This window comes from Leguminivora glycinivorella, chromosome 5 (genome assembly GCF_023078275.1).
Source record: "Leguminivora glycinivorella isolate SPB_JAAS2020 chromosome 5, LegGlyc_1.1, whole genome shotgun sequence".
NCBI lineage: Eukaryota > Metazoa > Arthropoda > Insecta > Lepidoptera > Tortricidae > Leguminivora > Leguminivora glycinivorella.
The window spans coordinates 17132756-17155921 of record NC_062975.1 but is presented as its reverse complement, the minus strand read 5'-3'; the positions used below and the strand labels follow the sequence as shown (position 1 = coordinate 17155921).

Genomic DNA, 23166 nt, shown 5'->3' with positions numbered 1-23166 from the left:
AAATACAAATACCTGGTATAATAAATTAAAATACTCCCGAGATTGGAATGGTCAATAGATCTTTATTTTATTAATGTACAATAAGTGCGTTTTTACATTATCCGATTTGATATTGGATGTAGGACCGATATATTAAAGGCGCCATCTTAGACGTCTGCTTTTGACATCCTTCATACATCCGATATCGGGTCGGATAATGTGAGAACGCTCTAAAAACTTTAGATTTTAAATGTATAATTTACTTATATTTAGTACATATTTATATTTTAAGAGCCAGCTAGTGATATTTGTGCGAAGCCGACGATATTTTCAGACATTTTGTATCAGAACTACATACTTATTAATTTAAGAATATAAATATAGGGTCGTTTGTTGTTAAAGCGTTCGCTAATTAGGCGTGACGTCACGCGAAACTTCAACGCACTGTACCGTCGTCATGTTTCGTTTACGAGAAAAAAGAAAAAATACGTGTCTAAAATTCTTTGATATTAACCTAACTGACGGACTAATTAGTTTTTTTAGTTGTGTCGCCTATTATGCACAGCCATCAAATACCGCAATATAATAAAACTCGTATGCAAGTTCTCGTATCGTCTAAATGGGCCCTTAGAGACCGAAGCCGCAGCTCGTTCTCCATGTTATAAGCCCAGTTAGACCATGCGGCTGAAATACTGTTGGAAGTATGGGCTTTGCACAAAAGTTGTGGTCAGATGTGGTGAGGTATTGCTGCGAACGCTGGCCCTGCACAGGCGTGTTTAGCGCCAAGTGTGCGCCATGTTACGTGCGTGCGGCGGTCAAACTCTCCGTCACTTCTGTATAATGGTTCAATAAAGAAGGTCACACGCGTTGGGCTCCAGGGATCCTTTAGGAAGGCAAAAGATCGGCCTGAGTGGAGAGCACTGCAACGTACAGCGACTTATGGTGGTCACGACCCTCAGTCATGAGGTGTCGACGAAGAAGAAGAAGAAGATAATGGTTCTGTTTACTAGCTGTGCTAGTCCATACGGTAGAACCTCGGGCTGAGGTACTGTTGCGAACGTTGGCCCTGCACGGGCGTGCTTGGCGCCAAGTGTGACAAGTGTGCGTGTGCGCGTGTGTCACGTGCGTGCGGCGGTCGGGGAACGGCGAACCGCGCGAATAGTAACGACGCTCGATCACCTAGAGACATTTAAAATTTTAGAAACTTTTTTTAACTCGAAACAATATTTTTTTGTTATCACTTTCCGGTTGTAATTTCATTAGACTCTAAGGCACGCCACAGACAGTCTTAAAATTCATAATCTTTAAAAAAAGACTTATGCAATCTGTCAATTCAATCTGAAAATTCTGTCCGTTTGAACTGACAGATTGCATACAAGTATTTTTTTAAGATTATGAATTTTAAGACTGTCTGTGGCGTGCCTAAAAGAAGACTGTTCCTTGTTAATTATCTATACATATGCATCACCCATACATATGTGTGTGGGTAATTTACCTACGGTAAATTAATCGGGATGAATGAAAAAGTGTTTACTAACCTTGTCAAAAAATCTTGTTAATTTCACTGAGTTACTCGTCCCCGGTCCGAGAGATCTGAAATTAACATGGCCATTAAATCTAAAACGTCCTTATCCTTATTATTGGAGTACCCGATACCGAAGTTCACAAGTTTTCAAGTTACGATCATCTTTCCCTGCCTCTCCAATTGCGCCTTAATTTAATATGACTTCGGCAGTGTAGGTACAATCGCCACCAGATATATTTGAGCTGCCAAAGCTCTCGCAAACATCGGAACACGCCGGTAGGTCCGACGGTCCAATGACACGACTCGCTGGTCGTTCGCATGTACACAGACATGGAAATAATGCGCGTGTATTGCGCAACAGCCAGGAACTTACCAGCGTATTCAATACAAATCGCCCGGCATGTCCGATCTCCTTCCTTCCTACCTTTATCTGTGACTAAGGACCAGTTGCATCAACCACCTTTGACAGACACATCATCGTCACGTCTATGGAACTTCCCATACAACAAAATTTAACGAACGCTTTAACAGTGACACATGCGCAGATCTGGGCCTTTACAAAGTGCCACCCCCCCCCCCCCAATAAAAAAAATACAAGTTAAAATATTTTCTATGAAAATAATTTAATTTGTTCTTAGAATTACTTACTTGCGAAAATGAACGAGGATAAATTGATTATGCTAGTGCAAAAATATCCTTGCCTTTATGACATGGCTTCACCAATATATAGTGATCATCAAAGGAAGGAAAATGCAGGGCAAGAAATATTTGCAAAATACGCAATTTTGATATTCATAGGTGCTTATTTAACCAGTGTCCTTGCAAAGGACTAATTTTATGACGACAACAATTTCCATATTTTAGCACATTCAAGCGATTCAATTCAATAGCATGCGATCGCATGCTTTAGCGGATGAAATGCATGCTATATGATACTTCAGCTTTAAAAACGTGCGTTAGCTCCCTTTAGCACCTGAAAACATGTAACAGCATACTTTAACTTCCGATGCGTATAGTGTGTCAAAATCATCCAGCTAAATGCGATTCGATGCTGATATATGTGTCTTCACCCTTAGAGTGAAGCGGACGGGTCCGCGCGGACGACAACATCAACCATACAAATCGGTCGTGCGGATCGTTCCGCGTGACACTAAAACCAGCCTAACGGCCCAGCCACGACGTTGGTCTAAGCGCGACAGCGGTGAGCGGCAGCCATACGTGCGAATGAAAAGTCCCATCGCTGTGTCTCGCTCCAATGTATGGCCGCCGCGCCGCTCACCGCTGTCGCGCTTAGACCAAAGTCGAGGCTGAGCCGTAAACCCCACTTACCTGGCTTGGTGGCAGTTGACGAACAGTTCATCGGCCCCGCACTGCTCAGCGATGCTGCTGGCGAGGCGCCGGTACTGCCCCCGTCGCTGCTTCTCCTCCGCCAAGTCGAATTTTGTGCCGATCACCAGAATGGGTATCTATAAACAAATAGTTTAACAGGTAGGTAATCACCAAGATCTTTTAAACAAATCGTGCCTAGATATTTATGGTTTAGTTTATTTATTACATAAAATACATAATGATAAATTACAGTATAAATTAACCCATCAAAAACATAAATGTGAAATGAGAGCCAAGTTCAATAATATGATACCATTGATACCTATATGCCTTGGTTGTTGACTTCAACGAAAAAAGAAGTGAGATCTAAATGGGTGCCAAGTTCAATGGTCCGTCCTGAAATTTGTTTATAACATAAAATATCATTTCTTCTTATTACTTAGGATAATATATTGTAGCCTAAGGTCTGACATGGCAAGTTTTCATATACGAATGGGTACAATAATATAATGTCAACGATGATCATCATAAGTTAAAATAAAATAATAGTAATAGTTTAAAACAATGTCAAATTAATTTTAAATAAAGGCGGTTATTAGTGTTATTACAATTTTGGGCAGGTAGAGAAATTGACAGGCGTGAATTTACGTATTTATTGTACAGTCAAGTGCAAAAATATGCATCGAACAAATTGTCTCATAAATATGGTACTCTTATTACACCGGAGTAAGATGCTATGGGACATATTTTGAGTAGGTACATCCATATTTTTACACTTGACTGTACTTGTAAGAGAGAATTCAATCTTCTCAGGTAAAAAATGTAGACGGTAAACTCTGGTAAAACCTACATGCCTACTTAAAAAAAAATAGTTTTTTTATAAATGTACTTATGTGCCCGTGTGGTGACGGGTTAAGAATTTCACCACCCCCTTTCTTCCCGTGGGTGTCGTAGAAGGCGACTGTGGGATATGGGGCAAATTGTGGCGTAGGCGAGAGGCTGGCAACCTGTCACTGCAATGTCACAGTTTCGTTTTCTTTCAGCCCCTTATTTGCCAAGAGTGGCACTGAAACTTGAGAAGTTCCATGTGCTCTGCTTACCCCTTCATGGGATACAGGCGTGATAGTATGTATGTACTTATTCATGGCCACAGACTAGTCGAGGAGAAGACATAGTTTACGATGGAGCTCGCTCGTGCCTGTTCATATTTGAAGGTCTTTACCTGTGTAGAGCCGAGGAACTGCTCTGGGTCAACATCCACATGTTGAAGTGTTGGGTTGTCCGAGTTCAGGATCTCGGAGAGCCATTTCTGTAGGTTGACTTGACTCTTCCTGTTGGTTAAGTCGTGAACTAGAATTATTCCTGCAATTGAAAAAAGAGAGATTTGCTAGATTTACGCTCCACGCACACGGATGCAACAGATTTTGTCTCTGTCGTCACTCCTTAGACGCACGACAGAGACAAAAAAGTCGCCGTGCAACTGTTGCATCCGTGTGCGCGGGCCCTTATAGTACTCAATATATTGGAGTGAAAATTAATAGAAAGTGGTAATGTGTTGAGAATTTGTTGGTACAAAATTTCCTCATCCTTACACTCAAACACACCCACCTTGTCAGTAGGAAAAGATGGGAAATAAAAAAAAACCGGTCAAGTGCGAGTTGTACTCGCGTTGCAAGGGTTCCGTACACTACAAGAAGGGCTTAAACGCCTCCTTTTTAGTAGGAACTTAAGTCATTTTTGCGTATAATCGATATTTTGAACAAAACGAAACAGAAATGAGTTATATGTAATATTCAAACGCGCTCACACAATTTCAAGAGATTTGGTAACTCCTTGTGTAATTTGAGTTTTTTTCTTTTAATTCTTTTAAGTCCCGACTTACGCTTTACTGTAGATTTCTAATAAGTTTTCCTGTAATCTATAGATTGAAAACTATCTCGTGTATTTTTTTGAAAATTTTACGCTTAGTAGTTTCGGAGATAAGGGGGGAAATGGTCATTTTTTGCCTATTTTCTTAAATTAAGTACTTGAAAATTACTTTACTAAAAATTATTAAAAAAAATATTTTTGAAATACTTATAAAAAGCTCTTTCATTTGATATGTAACACAATATAGTTCTAGAAACTTTGATTTTTAATTTTCACTTTTATCCCCCAAAAGTGGCCCCTATAATTGAATTTTCTTAATTTCAATTTCAATTTCAATTTCAATTTCAATTTATTTATTCACAGATAAGCTTACAGTTAACACCAAGCGCTTAAAAGTTAGGTTATTACATAATAATATTTATATACAAACAAGTCACTTTATACAATACTAAATTACATGTCAAATTGTCAATACATTAGAAACATACAACAATTAAACATTATAAACAAACAAGCAAATAAAATATCAATAATAAGTAATGTCAAAAAAAAAAAAAAAACTTCATACTAATCCATAAAGTAAACTAAAACTAATATATAGGTACATTCATTACATTCTATTCAAAAATTCATTAATACATTTCATAATTTGGTAAGGTGGATCAAAAAAAATATCGGCATCGGGTAGCTGCAGATGCATGTCATTTAAAAGAGCAATAGCTCTTGCAGAGGGAGCGTTTGCGGCCCAGCGCGTGCGCGTCGACGGACACGCGAACAGGCGCCGGCGCCGCCGCGACACCACCGCCCCGCCCTCCCCTTCCACTCCGAGCCGGCGAGGGGGCGGCACAGACAAACCTATCCGTGCTAGCGCAGTCGGGTTAGATACTTGGTTGCACAGTAGCTTATAAAAATGCCCCAGGAGCAACATTTTCCTCCGCAACTCTAGTGTATCCAACCCGACCATGCCGCTGACGAACAAAGAAGGATAGAGATAAGGGTAAAACCCAAACTTCCTCTTGTAAAGGAAACGAGCAAATTTCCTCTGGATTTTCTCTATCATGAGGGTATACTTGCTCTCGTGTGGGTCCCAGACACAAGCCCCAAATTCGAGTTTGCTGCGAACGTATGCACTGTACAGTAACAGCGAAACACGAGTGTCACTGAACTGGCTTGATACCCTCATGATAAATCCGAGGACCCTATTCGCCTTTTTACATATATTGGTGACATGCGTTCTAAAGTTGAGTCTCGTGTCCAAGGTCAGTCCCAGGTCAGTTATTTCGTCAACACGATCCAACACGGTCTCTTTAATGTTATATTGTTTGACAAGAGGCACCCGACTTCTAGAGAACGCTATAACTTTACACTTTGAGGTATTGAAGTGTAATTGATTGGTCTCACTCCACTCGGCCACTGCGTCAATGTCACGCTGTAACGACACCTGATCAGACGTATTCTCTATTCCCAAAAATAGCTTCAGATCGTCAGCGAACAATAGACAACCCGCAGATCGTACCACTCCCGGCAAGTCGTTGATCATTATCGTAAATAATGTAGGGCCGAGAGTGCTGCCTTGACTTACGCCGGATCGAGTAAAGAATGGTCCGGATTTGTACCCTCCACACTCAACGTACTGATTTCTATCTCGGAGGTAACTAGATAAAAATTTCAGTAAGTGTGGCGTAAAACCCAAAGCGCCACATTTCTGAAGCAGGATGTCATTATTTACCAAATCGAATGCCTTTCTGAAGTCAAAATAAGCCGCATCAACCTGGCGACCTGCATCTAGCTCATTTCTGACATAGTCCACAAAGTTGACATGGTTGGTGACAGTAGACCGAGCACGACGAAATCCGTGCTGACTGTCATTCAACCAACATTGTATCTGTTGGCTGATGCGGCCTTCTATGATTGACTCAAACAATTTGGCGAAACACGGCAGCACAGCTATGGGTCTATAATTCGACACTTCACGACCCGAACCACCCTTAGAAACGGGAGTCACCCTAGAGACCTTCCAACAGGCTGGATACTGCCCCTTTTTTAAACTTATGTTGAAAATGTGTAAAAGTGCACTGTCAAGTACTGAAATACAGTCTTTCACAAGAAAAGAAGGTATATCGTCAGGTCCAGCCGCAGCTCGCACTTTTATACGTCTTGCTGCTTTTCGTATGTCTGTAGCATCAACATTTTCCAGGGACACACGCGCAGCGCTAACTGGAGGGCCAGGAGATCCCTGTGCCGCTAGCTCGTAATTCAAGAGTGGAATGTCCCCTTGAAACACTGAGGCGAAGTACTCCGCAAACGAGTCAGCTGCTTCTTGCCCCGATACAGTTTCCCCCTGTAGAGAAACTCAGTGTCACAACGTCTGTCTTTACTTTTACTAGCAACATACTTCCAAAATTTACTAGGATCGTCAGTAATGTCTCTCTCAATACCCCGTAGATAATTTCGGTACGAATTATCAATTAAGGTCTTTACATGCGTCCGATAATATCTAAACATTTCCAGATTAAAAAGCTCTCCTTTCTCTCTGTACCTTTTTAAGTGGAAATGCTTAAACTTGATGTTTTTAATTATATCATTAGTGAACCAGGTAGGATAGGAATACCGATTACTAGATACATATTGTTTTTTGAGGGGAACATTACTGTCGATACATTTATTTAATTTTCCGTAAAATAATTCGGCAGCAGCGTTAGAACAGTTCTCATTGAGCACATCAGTCCAATCAATATCCGATATGGCTCTATAAAGGACTCCTAAATCAGCCTTACGAAAGTTCCAGTTTGGACCATGAGAACGAGAATGAGACCGTGAAGTTGGGGTATGAATACCAACACGTTAATTTAAATTACATGTCCGTCTTTGGGTCACAGGTTTACATATGTGTGCCAAATTTCAAGTTAATCGGTTCGGTAGTTTCAGAGAAAATTGGCTGTGATAGACGGACAGACAGACACGAGTGATCCTATAAGGGTTCCGTTTTTCCTTTTTGAGGAACGGAGCCCTAAAAAGTAAGATTAAAGTCAAATCTTACATTTTACTTGTGCTGATGTCATGTGCTAAGTGCTAAATAGTGCTAACACATGACCGCACCGCACCAAGGTCATTCACATATGACATCTTGTAAGAGAGAGAGCAAGAAAGAGTTATTTGTTTCTCGCTCTCACTTAAGTGAAAAAAAATCTAAGGTCTACTTAAAGTTGCTAACAAACGACTGCACCACACCGCGACCTAGGAAGTTTATACGTGAGAATGTGAAAAAAGTCACTTTTCTTTCTCTCACTTGCGTGAAAAAAATCCAAGGTCGCGGTTCGGTGTGGTCGTTTGTTAGCTCCTTACGGCTCAGCCACGACATTGGTCTAAGCGCGACAGCGGTGAGCGGTGGCCATACATTGGAGCGAGACACAGCGATGGGACTTTTCATTCGCACTTATGGCTGCCGCTCACCACTGTCGCGCTTAGACCAATGTCGTGGCTGGGCCGTTAAGACGTTGATCGGCAATACCATGTGTAGGCTGGTAGAACACGTTCCTAGTATTCCTGTGCCCCTGCGAGCCGCCGACGTCCCAGAACTCGACGAAGAACGTGTTCTGCTGCTGCGTGCCTTGCCGGTACTCGTGCAGCTTGACCTCGGCTGCGCAGCCCACGGTCCATGTGGGCGACACCAGCACGCGCCCGTGGGCTATCAGGTGTGTTAGCGATGTCTTACCCACGCCTTAAAAAAAATGTTATACGCCACTTATTCAATTCCTAAAGTTGCTCGACATAGGCTAAGGTAACCACTTACAATTAGGCAGATGGATTTATGCTTGTTTCCCACTGACGTGTGATAGACAAATAAGTTAAATTAACTGATGAAAACAAAATTGTGTCACTTAACTTCAAACCTGTGTAAATCCATTCTGCTTTAAGATGATCTGAAAGATAATCAATCTTATAATAAAATGGATTTACCCAGTTTTGAAGTTAAGCGACACAATTGTATGGTATGTAATCCTAATCTGTTTTTAAACTGAATGAAATATTATGTGAATTCATGGTAAAAAGTTTCATAATAATTTCGTGAGACATTTAATTTTATGTTTTTATTGTAGCCTGTTCTTCATTTTATCTCCTTTTGGATAAAAATAAAATACAAAAACTTTGTCAATAAGACTCAAATTCTAAAAAAGGCGCCAAACAGTTATTCCGGTATGTTGCCTAACCTTCAAGGATGTCATTGAAGCAAACTCGTCAAAAAGCAAGTGGAAGGTTATTGATAAATGTTTATTTTGCATACGACTGACATACGGAATAAAGTGGTGTTATTTTATAGACTAGTGAAAATTAGGAATTGATTTACCAGAATCGCCAAGAACAACGACTTTTACTTTCTCAATTGCAGCCATATCGGGAAATAAAGCAGTAAGTACACATTATTTTGACCACTTTTGACAATTGTAACGCACACAGGAGTGCCAACATATCGAGGACTGAATTGTTGCCATAACATATAGACATCGACATAATTTTTATAAACTCAAATTTAGGATATCTAATAGTCTAACGCACCGTCTTGATATCTGGTCGATAACCTAGATTTTTTACATCTATATATTTTAAACACCTAATCAATTAATAATCTCTGATGATAATATTTATCGATTCTCATTGTTTCGGTTGTGCACAAAGGGGTGGCCATTTCGGAAATGTCAACACTGTCAACTGTCAAATTGGTCACGTTCATGTCGCTTCGGTTGCTTTGCTTTGTGGCTTGGACTTCCATAATGAAGAACGAAACAACTAAAATCAATAATAATGCGTCCGCCATTGTATAGTCAGTGTCATATTTTTTCAGTATTATACTATAAAGTTATTGAATAAAATGCAACGATCCGGCTTTAGATACATCGAATTACTTTCTGTCCAATAGTCACAATGGATACTTTTTGTAAAGTGATAACTGTGCTGCTTTATATCGTAAACTCCGTGCACCCTTACTGCGGCCCATACAATGGCCAAATATGCAAAAAATATACAACCGGTTACGTGTGGTATAACTATACGGGTGGTCTGGAGAATGAAAAGATTACGACTGGGCTATGGAGAGAAATGATATCAACTCTTAGGGAGCCGTGCCGCACCCGCGCCGAGAAGCTCCTCTGTGCCTACGCATTCCCTAAGTGCATCAACAAGGACGGTGTCGGCGACTTCGCGCTTCCTCTGTGCTACGAAGACTGCATCGCCGTCAAAATGCAGTTCTGTTACAACGACTGGATCGTTTTTGAAGAGCAAAAACGCCGAGGCGTTTACTTTGAGTCTAGAGGTCACTTCCGATTTCCCGAATGCGAGAACCTACCTCAGTTTACAGGGAAAGGTTCACAAGTGACTTGTAATTTTGTGGGGATAACTAACATGGACTATAGTGAAGTGACCACGAGCTGCGTGCGGGGCAACGGGCGCTACTATCAGGGCACAGTGAACGTCACTGAGAGTGGCAAGGCCTGCCAGGCCTGGGAATCTCAGCACCCCCACCAACATACAAGACCTCCACTTGTGTTCCCAGAAGTTCAGAATTCAAGCAACTACTGTAGAAATGCTGGAGGCGAGGAGCGTGGGCCGTGGTGCTACACTATGGATCCTGAGGTTCGGTGGGAACTCTGTGACATACCACTTTGTGCCAATTCCACGTTACAAGAAGACAATATAATAGGACCAAATATAGAGATGGAAAACTATTTTACCCCTACGTTTGTGTTATTGTTGTCAGTTGGTGGCCTCGGTTGCGTTTTAGGGATTGCATCTATTGCTCTCTTGTGCCATTACTTTTTGAAAAATCATTACTCAAAGTGCACCATGCCTAGCCGCAGAAATGGTCCAAACATGGATATTGATCTTGACAAACTCCCCAGCAATCTGGCTTATCACACCACTGGGGCTCAGCTAAACCCAAAGCTGGAAAAACTGGAGTTCCCAAGAAACAATATCATTTATATCCGTGACTTAGGCCAAGGTGCTTTTGGCAGAGTATTTCAAGCAAGAGCCCCCGGGCTGGTCCCGGAAGAAGAGTTTACCTTGGTTGCTGTCAAGATGCTTAAAGATGAAGCCTCACATGACTTGCAACTAGACTTTGAGAGAGAAGCTTGTCTACTGGCCGACTTTGACCATCCCAATATTGTGAAGTTGTTGGGTGTCTGTGCTATAGGCCGACCCATGTGCTTGCTGTTTGAGTTTATGGGGAAAGGTGACTTAAATGAATACCTAAGGGCCTGCAGCACTGCCACTAACTACCCACCAATGTCAGAACATAGGGAAGACCTAAGGTTACTGGCAACACCACTGGGCCACTTAGACTTGTTGCATATTGCGAGACAGATTGCCTCCGGGATGGTCTACCTATCTGATCGCAAGTTTGTTCACCGAGACCTTGCCACCAGGAACTGTTTAATCAATGATGACATGGTAGTGAAGATTGCAGATTTTGGTCTTTCACATAAAATATATTTACAAGATTATTACAAGGGAGATGAGCATGATGCTATCCCAGTGAGATGGATGCCTTTAGAAAGCATATTGTACAATAAGTATACATTAGAATCCGACGTGTGGGCCTATGGTGTTTGTCTGTGGGAGATATTTTCTTTTGCCCTACAACCTTACTTCGGAATGACCCACGAGGAAGTGGTTAGGTTCCTGAAGGACGGGAATGTCCTGGCGTGTCCAGACAACACCCCACGCTGTGTGTATGATCTCATGCGTCAGTGCTGGAGCACGCACCCTACTGACCGACCCAACTTCAGACTGATTTATCAAACGTTAGATAACATACAAATGATTCTTGAACGAACTCATTCTGACTAATTTACAGTGTTCTGTGTATCAATTAATATGTAAGGACTGAGTTTGTACTTCATTATTTACTGTGTAAAGGACTCTTGCCCATAGTTGTAAATAGGTATCTACTTGTATTTTACGTACATCATTACATTAAGTAAGTTAAATTCGGTAACTATTTATTGTTTGTGTCAATTTCTATTATAAGTAGTAATTGTAATTATTAGCCATCCTACCAACAACTATGTGTTGATCTCTTGCATTTATTTAAGTTTGGGTTTGAGTGGTTGTATTGGGATTTTGTTGTAACTATCCTTGGGTTACAAATAGAATCATTAGGTAATCAACTAATCACAATTGTAAACTGTTCGAATTTTTATTGGAATATTTCTTATTGATTGATTGTTCTCTACTTTTTATTTATAACTAAGTCTCTTCTCTTATTGGAATTAATTAGACTTACAATTTAATAATTTATACACTTAGATTTGTCTCTTGTGAAATCCAATTGTTCAGTAATGTAGAGAATGGATAAGTACAGACTTTTATATTATGTGATGTGACCAGGCACTATTTGTTAAAGTAATATTGCCAACCTACCTCTTTGAAAATTCTCGATCATGCTAAAATATTTTTGTAAGCAGCTATTTTGCTAATGTTACCCATACTGACCTGTACCTATTATGTTTGTTGTTGTATACGTTATAAGTAGCTAGTGGTCGAATTCAAATACTTAAACCAATTTGTGTATGAATTTTATTTTGAAATATAATGAGAAATGTAGCCTTCCATTTCATATAATTAAAAAAAGTACAACCAGTGATGAGACACAATTCTCCTTTTGTAAACAGACCATCATTATTATTTTTTTCTTTGTATCTTTATCATTAATTCATTATATACAGGTATAAGGATTAAATGTCATAATCGTATATTGCCAACATAGCTTGGTATGACTAGAAAACCAAGTATTTCAAAAATTACTGATTTCAATGAATGAACATTTTAATTAGGGAGCCATTTGTATTTAAAAAGTCACTGCCAAATTTTAAAAGACTTTTTGTACAAAATATAATTTAATTTAAGACTGTAACTTGAAGACAAACTGCTGTTTTGGATTATATTTTTGTTTTGATGTTATGTTATGTACCTGCTCGGTACGTATTCGTAAACTTTACAAGACTATTTTATTTATAAATTATTTTAGGTTAATTTCGTTGTTACAATGAAATAAATGTAACGAAATCAAAATGTCTGTTTATTTTGCTCAAATTTAATAACGACATTCAGCTTACAAGAATGTGCCTTTTGGCACTGGCCGATTATGTTCTGTAGCCTTCTGTATAGTTCTATGTTATTTATAGTTCTCACACCTCACCACGCATCGGAAACTAAGTCTATGATATATATAAAAGAGAAAACAAGCCACTAAGTCGGTAATATGCATGCATTAGAAGCGATGCGAGACGCACGAGAGATTGAATCACACGCACGCTCACCGACTCACGATTGCCGATTGCGATTGACAAGTGTCAGGGCCTCTAGCAAAGAGTACCTACGGTTAGGAGCGGCTCACTCCGTGTTTCTTTCATACATTCCGGCGACCGCGAGTTCGCGGCCCATAAAGTTTGATGACCTCGCTGCGCGATAGAACTCAATGTCGCAGGATGTAGTAAGAGCCCAGGCCCCGTAGCCGAATGGCATTTCTCCGACGCCAAACGAAAGCGATACGCCGCTGGCTCTGTCGCGCCAATACGCAAGCGCGATAGAGATAGATATCTACTAGCGCTTCGTTTCGTGAGCGTTTCGTGAGCGATTGTGCCATTCGGCTAGCCACCCTGAGCCGCCAGACCTAATTTCCTCAAGGATGAAACTGGGATAATGTTATAGAGTTAGTATCGACACTATTGACGTAATGTCTGCTCTGCCTCTGCATATTAGCTAGTTCGGCCTGACGGTCATTTTTTGCTACAATGGGATGGACAAAGGGTCACTAAAGTTCACCAGTTTCATATCTAAGTCCGGAAATTTGTTTTTTTTTGCAACCGTTTTTTCTTGTCAAAGTAGCTCAAAATTCATGGATAAAGTACTACAAAAAAATTAAACAATAGATTCCACCTTACCCCAATAAGCTGTACAAAGATCGAGTAGTGTAATTCCTATCTGTGCTTGTCTAATCGGTACAGTCATCGTTCCGGCATCACGGAATTCCTAGAAAGATAAAATTAAGTCATCCTTCCTATCCGATAAGTCTAAAAATAGAGCAGGAAGTAGGAAAAATGCTTCTTCGCTACACATCAAGCATCTTTTCAAATGGTTTAGTATCTTGCAAAAACCACCCAGGATGTCTACATGGACACGTTAAAATGAATATGGACCTAAACAAAAAACCCGTCAAGTGCGAGTTTGTATATACTACCCGTACTGAAGGTTCCGTTTACCAATGTAAAAAAAAATAATAGTGGTAGCGTTATTTTATCTCGGTATATTTTTCACCATTACCTGAATTAGTCCCTGCTTTTTACCATTTGAACGGAACCCTAAAAATGATTTGTTGCATCAGCTAATAGGTGGGATAAACTGTCTAACTAAGTGATGACTAATCATCTGGTTCGAAGGACCTATTTCTTTTCAGGAACGTAGGTATAATCACGAACCATGACATATCATGTTACTTAGCTAATTTAGAAATACTTTGCGAAAGCGATTATAGGCGGAATAAATTTTCAATACACAGATATCATCAATATTTTGAGTCGTACCTACCTGTAAAGTCGTACGTAATAAGTGTGTATATATTACTCGTAAATATATTAGTCAGTAGTGTCAGTACACATAATATACAGTTACTGTTTCAGGTATGACGGAGGAAAGGCTGGTGACGGAAGTACCGAGCAGTTTGAAGCAACTGGCTCGACTCGTTGTGCGCGGTTTCTACACCATTGAGGATGCCCTCATCGTCGACATGCTCGTTCGCAACCCTTGTAAGTTACGCTTGTTTGTACGACAAATGGCAAACAAGCATACCGCCCGCATCATGGTATGCAGTTGTGTCATCAGTCATCACATCACCAAAAAAAGTTACCTGCATACTGCAAACTGTTACATACATTTGAACGATGATGATGAGGTACAGTTTACTTTTTAACTACACTGAGACTTTAGCGCGTGCCGTGGAGATGGTAGCTTAGCCGTTGTGAATAATAGATACAAAGGCTTTTGTTTAGCAGTTAACAGTTTTTTTTATTATTATTTTATTATGTAATGATTAATGTAGTTTTGTTTATTTCTTGTAAATAGCTACGATTAGTTTTAAGGTTATTGCAACGGTTATTATCATGTACTGACTTAATACCATACCATCCTCTGTAATGAACATGCACGCAAAAATGAATGAATATGAATATGAATGATTAAGGCGAAGGAGATACTTCTTCTTGGCTGAGGAGATAATTCTTACTGGGTATAGATGCACCATGGTTTGCAGTGCTGTGAATTTTCGGAGCAGTTCCTGTTTGAGAGGTTTTTCTTACAATGGTTAACATGGGATTTGAGCCTGTACATACAAATTGGACAATGCACTAATAATTTATGCATAAAAACCATTCGGCAAATAACCATTATGTAAGAGATATATTCGGACAAACAATAATATTGCTAGACAAATTATGCGTAAACTATGTCATAACAGATTATGCGAAAGGTGAATTATGCCAATACAAATTACCTATGCCAAATAGAATTCTTCATTATAAAATTATGCGAAAACAAGGGGAAGCGATGTTATGATGCAATTTGACATAATTTTTATGTACTACAATTTGTTTAGGTCACAATCTTGCCAGTTTAAATACTAACGCTTATCATCCTATTTCTATGGTTTAGGTATGAAAGAAGATGACATTTGCGAGCTGTTAAAGTTCGAGAGGAAAATGCTGAGAGCCCGAATAGCAACCCTCAAAAACGACAAGTTCATCCAAGTCAGACTTAAAATGGAAACAGGTAAGTTAATTATATATCGGTACTTAGGTACACATCCTCCTTGCGTTATCCCGGCATTTGCCGCGGCTCATGGGAGCCTGGGGTCCGCTGTGTCAACTAATCCTAAGATTTGGCGTAGGCACTAGTTTATCGAAAGCGACTGCCATCTGACCTTCCAACCCAAAGGGTAACTTAGGCCTAATTGGAATTAGTCCGGTTTCCTCACGATGTTTTCCTTCAAAGAAAAGCGACTGGCAAATATCAAATGACTTTTCACACATAGGTAAGTTCCGAAAAACTCATTCGTACGAGCCGGGGTTCTAACTCACGACCTTCGGATTGAAAGTCGCACTCTCTTACCGCTAGGCCACCAGCGCTTCTCGGTTATGTATGATGAGAGAGTTTAAAAACGTTTGAATGTCATTATTTTTAAATTTAAAATGGAAGCTATGTTTCCTAAGAACAGATGTCGCTATCTCTCATAGTTTTTGACTTTTCCATACTGACAGTTTTGCATTGATCACCTTGTATAGGGCATCGGTCGACAAGGCTATCTTCGTTTCCACAAATGTGCCTTACGTGCTGCCGCTGTACCACGAAAAGCGGATTAAAATTCCAACATTTTTAAATTCTAGGTGCCGACGGCAAAGCCCAAAAAGTGAACTACTACTTCATAAACTACAAAACGTTCGTGAACGTGGTGAAGTACAAGCTAGATCTGATGCGCAAGCGGATGGAGACTGAGGAGCGCGACGCGACCAGTCGCGCCAGCTTCAAGTGCCCGGCTTGCGGGAAGACCTTTACTGACCTCGAGGTAAGTTTTTTAATAGGTAATAATAATAATAATAACTGTCTTAAAGGGCCTCTGCGCTGTTGGTTTCGGCCGCACGCACGCCTCCCAAAAGTCCGGGACCCATGGTCCCGAGATATGGCAAAGACAAACAAATAATAATAATTTATTTATTGCATCAGGTAACAAAAGACCCATTTGGTATACATTAAAATCACATACACATACAGATTGTTATTTTAGATAAGATGGAGCGCATCGTCAACCAACTGTTTTACAGTTTGGCGAAACTTTAATAATATGCTTGTGTACATTGTCTTTTTTGTAAAAAAAGAAAAAAAGTATCAATCAGAGACAAATATATCTAATTATTAGAATTAAAATTACAAAAAACAATGACACAAACACAAAATAAATTTCATTAATTAATTAGAGAGGTATATATTACATTAATAACTTAAACATACACAAGTATAGACTGTTCCAGTGTCTAGCTATCGGAGAGTCCAGACTCCCAGCAATCACACTCAGAATGCCGTTGTTACTCCCACGCACTCCACATCATCAGCTGGCAACCCCAGTCCAGCATACACATAGTAGTCGGAGCTCTGCAAGTTTTATTCGAAATTAATATTTAAAATAGTATTAAAATCTGTGTGCATGCATTTAAAAGTGTTCACAACCAAAGGACTTCGATATATACAAACAAAAAACCTAGCAGAGACGGATTAACATCGAAATCAGATCCTGGTAAGAACAAACATCCGACCGTTTTACTTTGAAGTTTGTCAACAAATGTTACGTATGTGACATACTCACTCATGATTGGACGGCACACGTGACAGGCGTGCACTACTACCACCCGCAAAACTCAAATCAGGGATACCAGGAAAAAAAAATATTTTTTCGTTCAGAAATTTTATATCACTTATATCGATTACAAGTATCGATTATAATCGATCTTAGTTTCTGACAATTGGCCGCTACTCAGCAGCTCAGCCGTACTGCACCGATTAAAAATAGTGTTGCGAACCAAAAAAAAAAAGTGCGATCATAAACATAATGTCAACAAAAAGGCCTATCAAAGCTTTCACAAGCAGCCGAATTACATCAAATTTAGTAATTTGCTACAAGTGCAAATCAACCGTAGACCCAAAAACTACAATAGCGTGTTCAAATTGTAAAAAACGATACGAATATGACTGCGCAGGCGTTTCAGAAAAGTTACACCGGTTGAGAACACTGGAGTCACGGAAGCAGTGGAAATGTAAAATATGCATACAAGGGACAGCTTCGAATAGCGATGCGAATATCAGCACTTCATCACCGCTCCTTTTGACCTGTGACCAAAATCCCGACCAGAGACAAGTATTCTCACCAGCGGCCGAAGTCCCAGAAGTCTCAGAAATTCTAGATGGAACTCAAGAAACATCAAATCCTTCTGAAACACTTGGAAAATTAGAAGAGATTCACGCACAACCCACAACTAGCAGCACTTCCCTCCCTCTCTTCTCTGTAACCTGTGATGAAAATCCCAACTTTGAGACAAATGATCAATCTCCGGCCCCGAAAACACCCAATGCGATGAAAATCCTAACCATGAGACAAATGATCAATCTCCGGCCCCCGAAATCACCCAACGCGACGAAAATTTCAACCATGAGACAAGTGTTCAATTTTTGGCCCCCGAAATCACCCAATGCGGAAAAGAGGTAAATGCACAACTTGCGATCACTGAAGCCACTGGAACAAGCGAGGAGTTGGTACGGCGGGACCATCAATCCCCGGATGGCACTGGAACTTGTGAAAAAGTTTTATCCTGTGTCCCACACTCTGGCAAATTAGGTAAATCAAAGTCCCTAGAATCACTGAACTCCAGCCAAAATGATTTGAGTGGGAGTGACTTAGAAACAGATACATCTAGAAGTTTTGAAAGTTTACATGAGACATGTAGCCACAAAGAAATGGAACTGGTGCATATTTTGAAAACCAAGAATAAAGAGCTCTCTAGTCACCTTCAATCAACACAAAATGAACTTGAAAACCAAATATTGGAAAACATAGACCTACGCAAACAGATAGATAAGTTCACTCAAGAGATCAGTGTACTCAGGCAGGTATGTGCTACACCTACACGACTGAAAGCATGTACAAGTAAAACGAGACGAAATTCGAAATCTAAAGAACCCAGTATATCATCACCAGTAGGTAAAATCCAAGATCTGAGTAATACAATCAAGCAACTTCAACTTGAGCTTGCTGAAGCTTGCGAGGAAATCACGCGCCTAAAAAAATGTATTGCAGACTTTGAAGGACGAATAAAATTAACACACACCACTAACCAGGACGAGATAAGCAAGACACCCTCAACAACTCGACAAGTGACGTGTAATAATTCGTCTCACGGCATTTTAGAAGTACCCGCTAACAAATTATGTATAATCAGTAGCAATAATAAAAACAAAGTTCTCAATATTGCACAAGACGAATTTTCTGACGAGTTTCGAATTTGTCATTTCTTGAGCCCTGACTCAGGAATTACCGAGTTATTAAAAAATATTAACGAGAAAGTAAAAGACTATACGAGAAATGATTTTTGCATATTATTCATAGGGGAAGAGGACTTTAAGATTACAAAGAACTATTTGAGCTTAGTCACTGTAGTAAAAGAAACATTGTTGAAATTAGATCACACAAATTTTATCATATGTTTACCAACATTCAAATACAACGTAGGTACAATGTATAACTGGAGAATTGAAAGATTTAATGAGCTTATCTATCTTGATAACATGCAATATGAGTATTGCTTTTTATTAGACGCAAACCAGAACTTGTCATACGATTATGATATGTTTCGCAGGTACACCGGTGTGATAAATAACCACGGTTTAAGGACAATATTTAAGGGAATTAGAGAAACCATTGCATACATATATGACTACAATCAATCAATAGACCCTAAGTATCACTGGAGCCATACTACTCAAGGCACACAAACGGAACAACAAAACTGGGAGGACTTGGTCACTTCTGAATGTCTTTTTCGTGACTAACACTTTTAACATATGCCACCAAAATGTACAAGGCTTAAAATCAAAAATGGATCAGATTGAAATTTTATCAGATGATAAGAATATTCACATTTTTTGTTTCACGGAAACCTTCCTCAGACATGACGAAGCAACTAAAGTCCAACTCGACAACTTTCAATTAGCCGCTAATTTTAGTAGAAAAAATAAATTAAGAGGAGGATCATGTATATATATACGAAATTCTATAAATTATGTAACTCTAGACTGGATTTCCAGTATGTCGATTGAATCAGATTTCGAGGTTTGTGGCGTTAATATCACAGAATTAAATACTATATTGGTGTGTATTTACAGAACCCCTAACGGTAACTTTGATGTGTTTGTAAAACAATTTGAATCACTTTTAAATAAAATTGTTTTCCGTTTGTGTAGAAATAACAAAAAGATTGTAATTGCAGGAGATTTTAATATTAATCTGCTTAAAGATGACAATATGTCAAAAAATTCAAGTCAATGTTACGCATTTATAACCTGAAGGCAACTATTGATGTGCCTACAAGAATAACTGCACAATCGCAAACCTGCATTGACAATGTATTAACGAATTACAAAAAATATAATGTAGAAGTTTTAAATCTAGGAATTTCTGATCATACAGGTCAACTCTTCAGAGTCCCTACCAATCTGAGTTACAATGAAAAGTTCTGGTATGTTTATAGAAGAAAAATAGATGCCAATCTAGAAATTTTTGTTAAATATGTAGCTCAAGTAAACTTTTTAGAAGTATATTTGCAATCTGACCCTTGTACAGCTTATAAAATATTTATTGATCTGTTTTCTTTACTTCTTGATCTGTGTATACCACTTGAAAGAGTCAAAGTCACTTATAAAAGAAAACCACAGTGGAAAACCAAAGGGATTTTAAAATGTAGCAGGGTAAAACGTTCGAAGTACTTGCAATTAAAAAATCAAACGAGTACGAGTAATGTAGTTAGCTTCAAAAAGTACAGCAAACTTCTCAAAAAGGTTATACGTACGTCAAAAATGTTGAGTAGTGATAGTTACATAAAACGTAGCACTAACAAGACTAAAGCCACTTGGAATCTAATTAAACAACACACTACATCGACTAATACAATAACAACTACAGTAGAAAAGATTATATCAGAAGATGAGACTATCACAGACCCTATAAAAATTGCGAATATATTTAACAATTACTTTGTATCCCGTAACAACGTCGGACTTTCGTCAGCACATAATTACAAGCCATCTTCAACATCTCTTTGCAAAAGTATGTTTTTAGCCCCTGTAGACGCATATGAAATAAAAAAGATAACTAAAGGCCTAAAAAATAAGAAAAGTTCCGGTTATGACAGCATACTAATTCAACTTGTTAAAGCATGTCTAGACTATATAGCTGAACCACTTGCTCATATTGTAAATTTAATATTTCAAACGGGGATATTCCCAGATGCTTTAAAGAAAGCCCTGATCAAACCATTGTATAAAAAGGGCAGTAGAATTGACATGTCCAACTATCGTCCTATTGCTCTCTTACCAAGTTTTTCTAAAATAATCGAAAGATGTATTTACAACAGGATTGTAAGATTTTTTGAATCCAATAATATTATTCATCCATACCAATTTGGTTTTCAGAAGGGCAAGTCAACATCTTTAGCTATATTTCAGTTGTTTAAACATATATGGGATGATATCAACTACAAAAGACCCTGCATTGCATTATTTCTGGACATGTCACAGGCATTCGATTGTGTAGTTCATAACATATTGTTAAAACAACTCAACAACGTAGGTATTAGAGGAAATGTCCTAAAATTACTTGAGAGTTACTTAGATAATAGGCAACAAGCCACTGTTATAGAAAGCTATAATAAAAAAACTAAATGTATAGAGCCTATACAGTCTCAATTTGAATTAACCAAAGTCGGTGTTCCCCAAGGGAGCATACTTGGCCCTCTTCTGTTTCTCATTTATGTGAATGAGCTTCCAAACATCATAAACGACATTTGTGTTATGTTTGCAGATGATGCAACTATTTTGTTCTCTGGTGAAAACAAAGATTGTGACTTTCAACAGAAAATAAATAATTGTCTGAAGACTGTAGTAGAATGGCTCAGTTCAATTAACCTAAATGTTAATACAAGTAAAACTAAAGTCATGCAGTTTAGGAACTACAAAACCAATCCACTGAACATCAATATTGAATACGAGGACACCATAATACAAGATGTAGATAGTACTAATTTTCTAGGCGTCTCCATAGACCCACATTTAAATTGGAAATCTCACGTGGAAAAAATTAATAAAAGAATTTCCAGTCAGTGCTATGCCTTGTCCATTCTATCGAATTCATGTTCAGTGGATATAGTAAAAAACGCGTACTATGGAAATGTGTATCCCTTGTTAAGCTACGGTTTGATTTATTGGGGAGATTCGGTTAATGTAGAAACAACATTCATTCTGCAAAAGAAATGCATCCGAATCATAAATCGCTTGTACAACAATGAGTCCATAAGGCACGTCTTTAAAGAAAATAATTTTCTTACATTGACTGGACTGTATATTTACCAGCTTTGCCTATTTGTGTCGGACAATAAATGTAACTTTTCATTTTTCTCTGAACAACGTGATAATGTGAGATCACAATACAAATATAACATATTGCTCCCGGCAGTCAGAAATGCAGCTTATTGTAAGAGTACATTTATAGCAGCAATCAAAGTTTTCAATCACCTACCCTCATGTATAAAAATGTTAAGCGGGAAAAAATTCAAGCAACAGCTAAAAGGGTGGTTGATTGATCACGTCTTTTATGATATGCATGAATACTTTATGTATGAGACTAACTAGCATGTGAACCAAATAGCATGTAGTATTAGTTTTAGTATATTATTAGTTTAAGTAATATTGTATACCCGAAAAGGGTTACCGTTGAGACATGTTTTTGTAAAAATTGTAATCTATTGTACACGGTAAACAATAAATCATTTCTATTCTATTCTATTCACAGCACTGTCTTTTTTGGTGTTCCATTGACACTGTGGATACTTTTATCCGCACGCCCGGATTCCACTTTGGTAGATATTCCACTAAGGAGTGGGATTCCTTGCCGGAGTCTATATTGCCCAGCTCTTATAACCCAAAATCGTTAAACAGACACCTTCTGGGAGAGGCACTCCATATAGGCCACGCCTTGGCCTCGAGCAGTCTGTGGCCATGAATAAAAGCCTATTTGTAAGTGCTATAGGGACGGCCTGATGTTTTATCATTTATCGCGCGATCATGCTTATACGCCTGATCACATATAAGTAAGTATCTTTAATTTGATTAATATGTTTTTCGTACAGACCCAGCATCCGCAAGCAGTCTGATACTTCTTGTCTCCCGTGTCTGTCCCTTTATGGTCGGCTCTGATGATTTCCTATTATTTTCCACACTACTAGTCTATTCTAATATGTGCGAGTAGCTTCTACTATGAACAGTTTCTTGTATACTTATACCGTAGATATGTAATGACGACCGGTCTGGCCTAGCGCGTAGTGACCCTGCCTGCTAAGCCGCGGTCCCGAATCCCGGTAAGGGCATTTATTTGTGTGATGAGCAGTTGAGCACAGATGTTTGTTCCTGAGTCATTGATGTTTTCCATGTATAGAAGTATTTGTATATTATATATATCGTTGTCTGAGTACCCACAACACAAGCCTTCTTGGGCTTACCGTGGGACTCAGTCAATCTGTGTATTAATGTCCTATAATAATAATAAAAAAAACCGGTCAAGTGCGAGTCGGACTCGCCCACCGAGGGTTCCGTACAAA

General features: G+C 39.0%; 3 protein-coding genes across 4 annotated transcripts in view; 2 read left to right on the top strand and 1 right to left on the bottom strand.

The window, feature by feature from the left end:
* Window positions 1-42: 42 nt before the first annotated feature.
* On the bottom strand, window positions 43-9200 carry LOC125226016 (rab-like protein 3). Of its 2 annotated transcripts, XM_048129829.1 has the most exons (7): window positions 9051-9200; window positions 8214-8423; window positions 4056-4195; window positions 2834-2970; window positions 1518-1572; window positions 983-1158; window positions 43-816 (listed from the first exon to the last, which is right to left on the bottom strand). In XM_048129829.1, the coding sequence occupies exons 1-7, from the start codon at window positions 9094-9096 to the stop codon at window positions 807-809; spliced, it is 774 nt and encodes a 257-aa protein (XP_047985786.1). In that variant the 5' UTR covers window positions 9097-9200; the 3' UTR covers window positions 43-806. The 2 variants fall into 2 exon arrangements, with proteins under 2 accessions (XP_047985786.1, XP_047985785.1); XM_048129828.1 differs by having other exon boundaries at window positions 43-1158.
* LOC125226014 (general transcription factor IIE subunit 1) overlaps window positions 8959-23166 on the top strand; it is a 28053-nt gene continuing 13845 nt past the window's right edge. The window contains exons 1-4 of the mRNA XM_048129827.1: window positions 8959-9112; window positions 14380-14505; window positions 15407-15523; window positions 16138-16316. Coding sequence (XP_047985784.1) covers window positions 14382-14505; window positions 15407-15523; window positions 16138-16316 — 420 coding nt within the window. The 5' untranslated portion in view covers window positions 8959-9112; window positions 14380-14381. The remainder of the gene's footprint in view (window positions 9113-14379; window positions 14506-15406; window positions 15524-16137; window positions 16317-23166) is intronic.
* LOC125226012 (tyrosine-protein kinase transmembrane receptor Ror2) lies at window positions 9342-12772 on the top strand. The gene has a single exon (XM_048129825.1). It carries the CDS (start codon window positions 9626-9628, stop codon window positions 11546-11548), a length of 1923 nt encoding a protein of 640 aa, XP_047985782.1. The 5' UTR covers window positions 9342-9625; the 3' UTR covers window positions 11549-12772.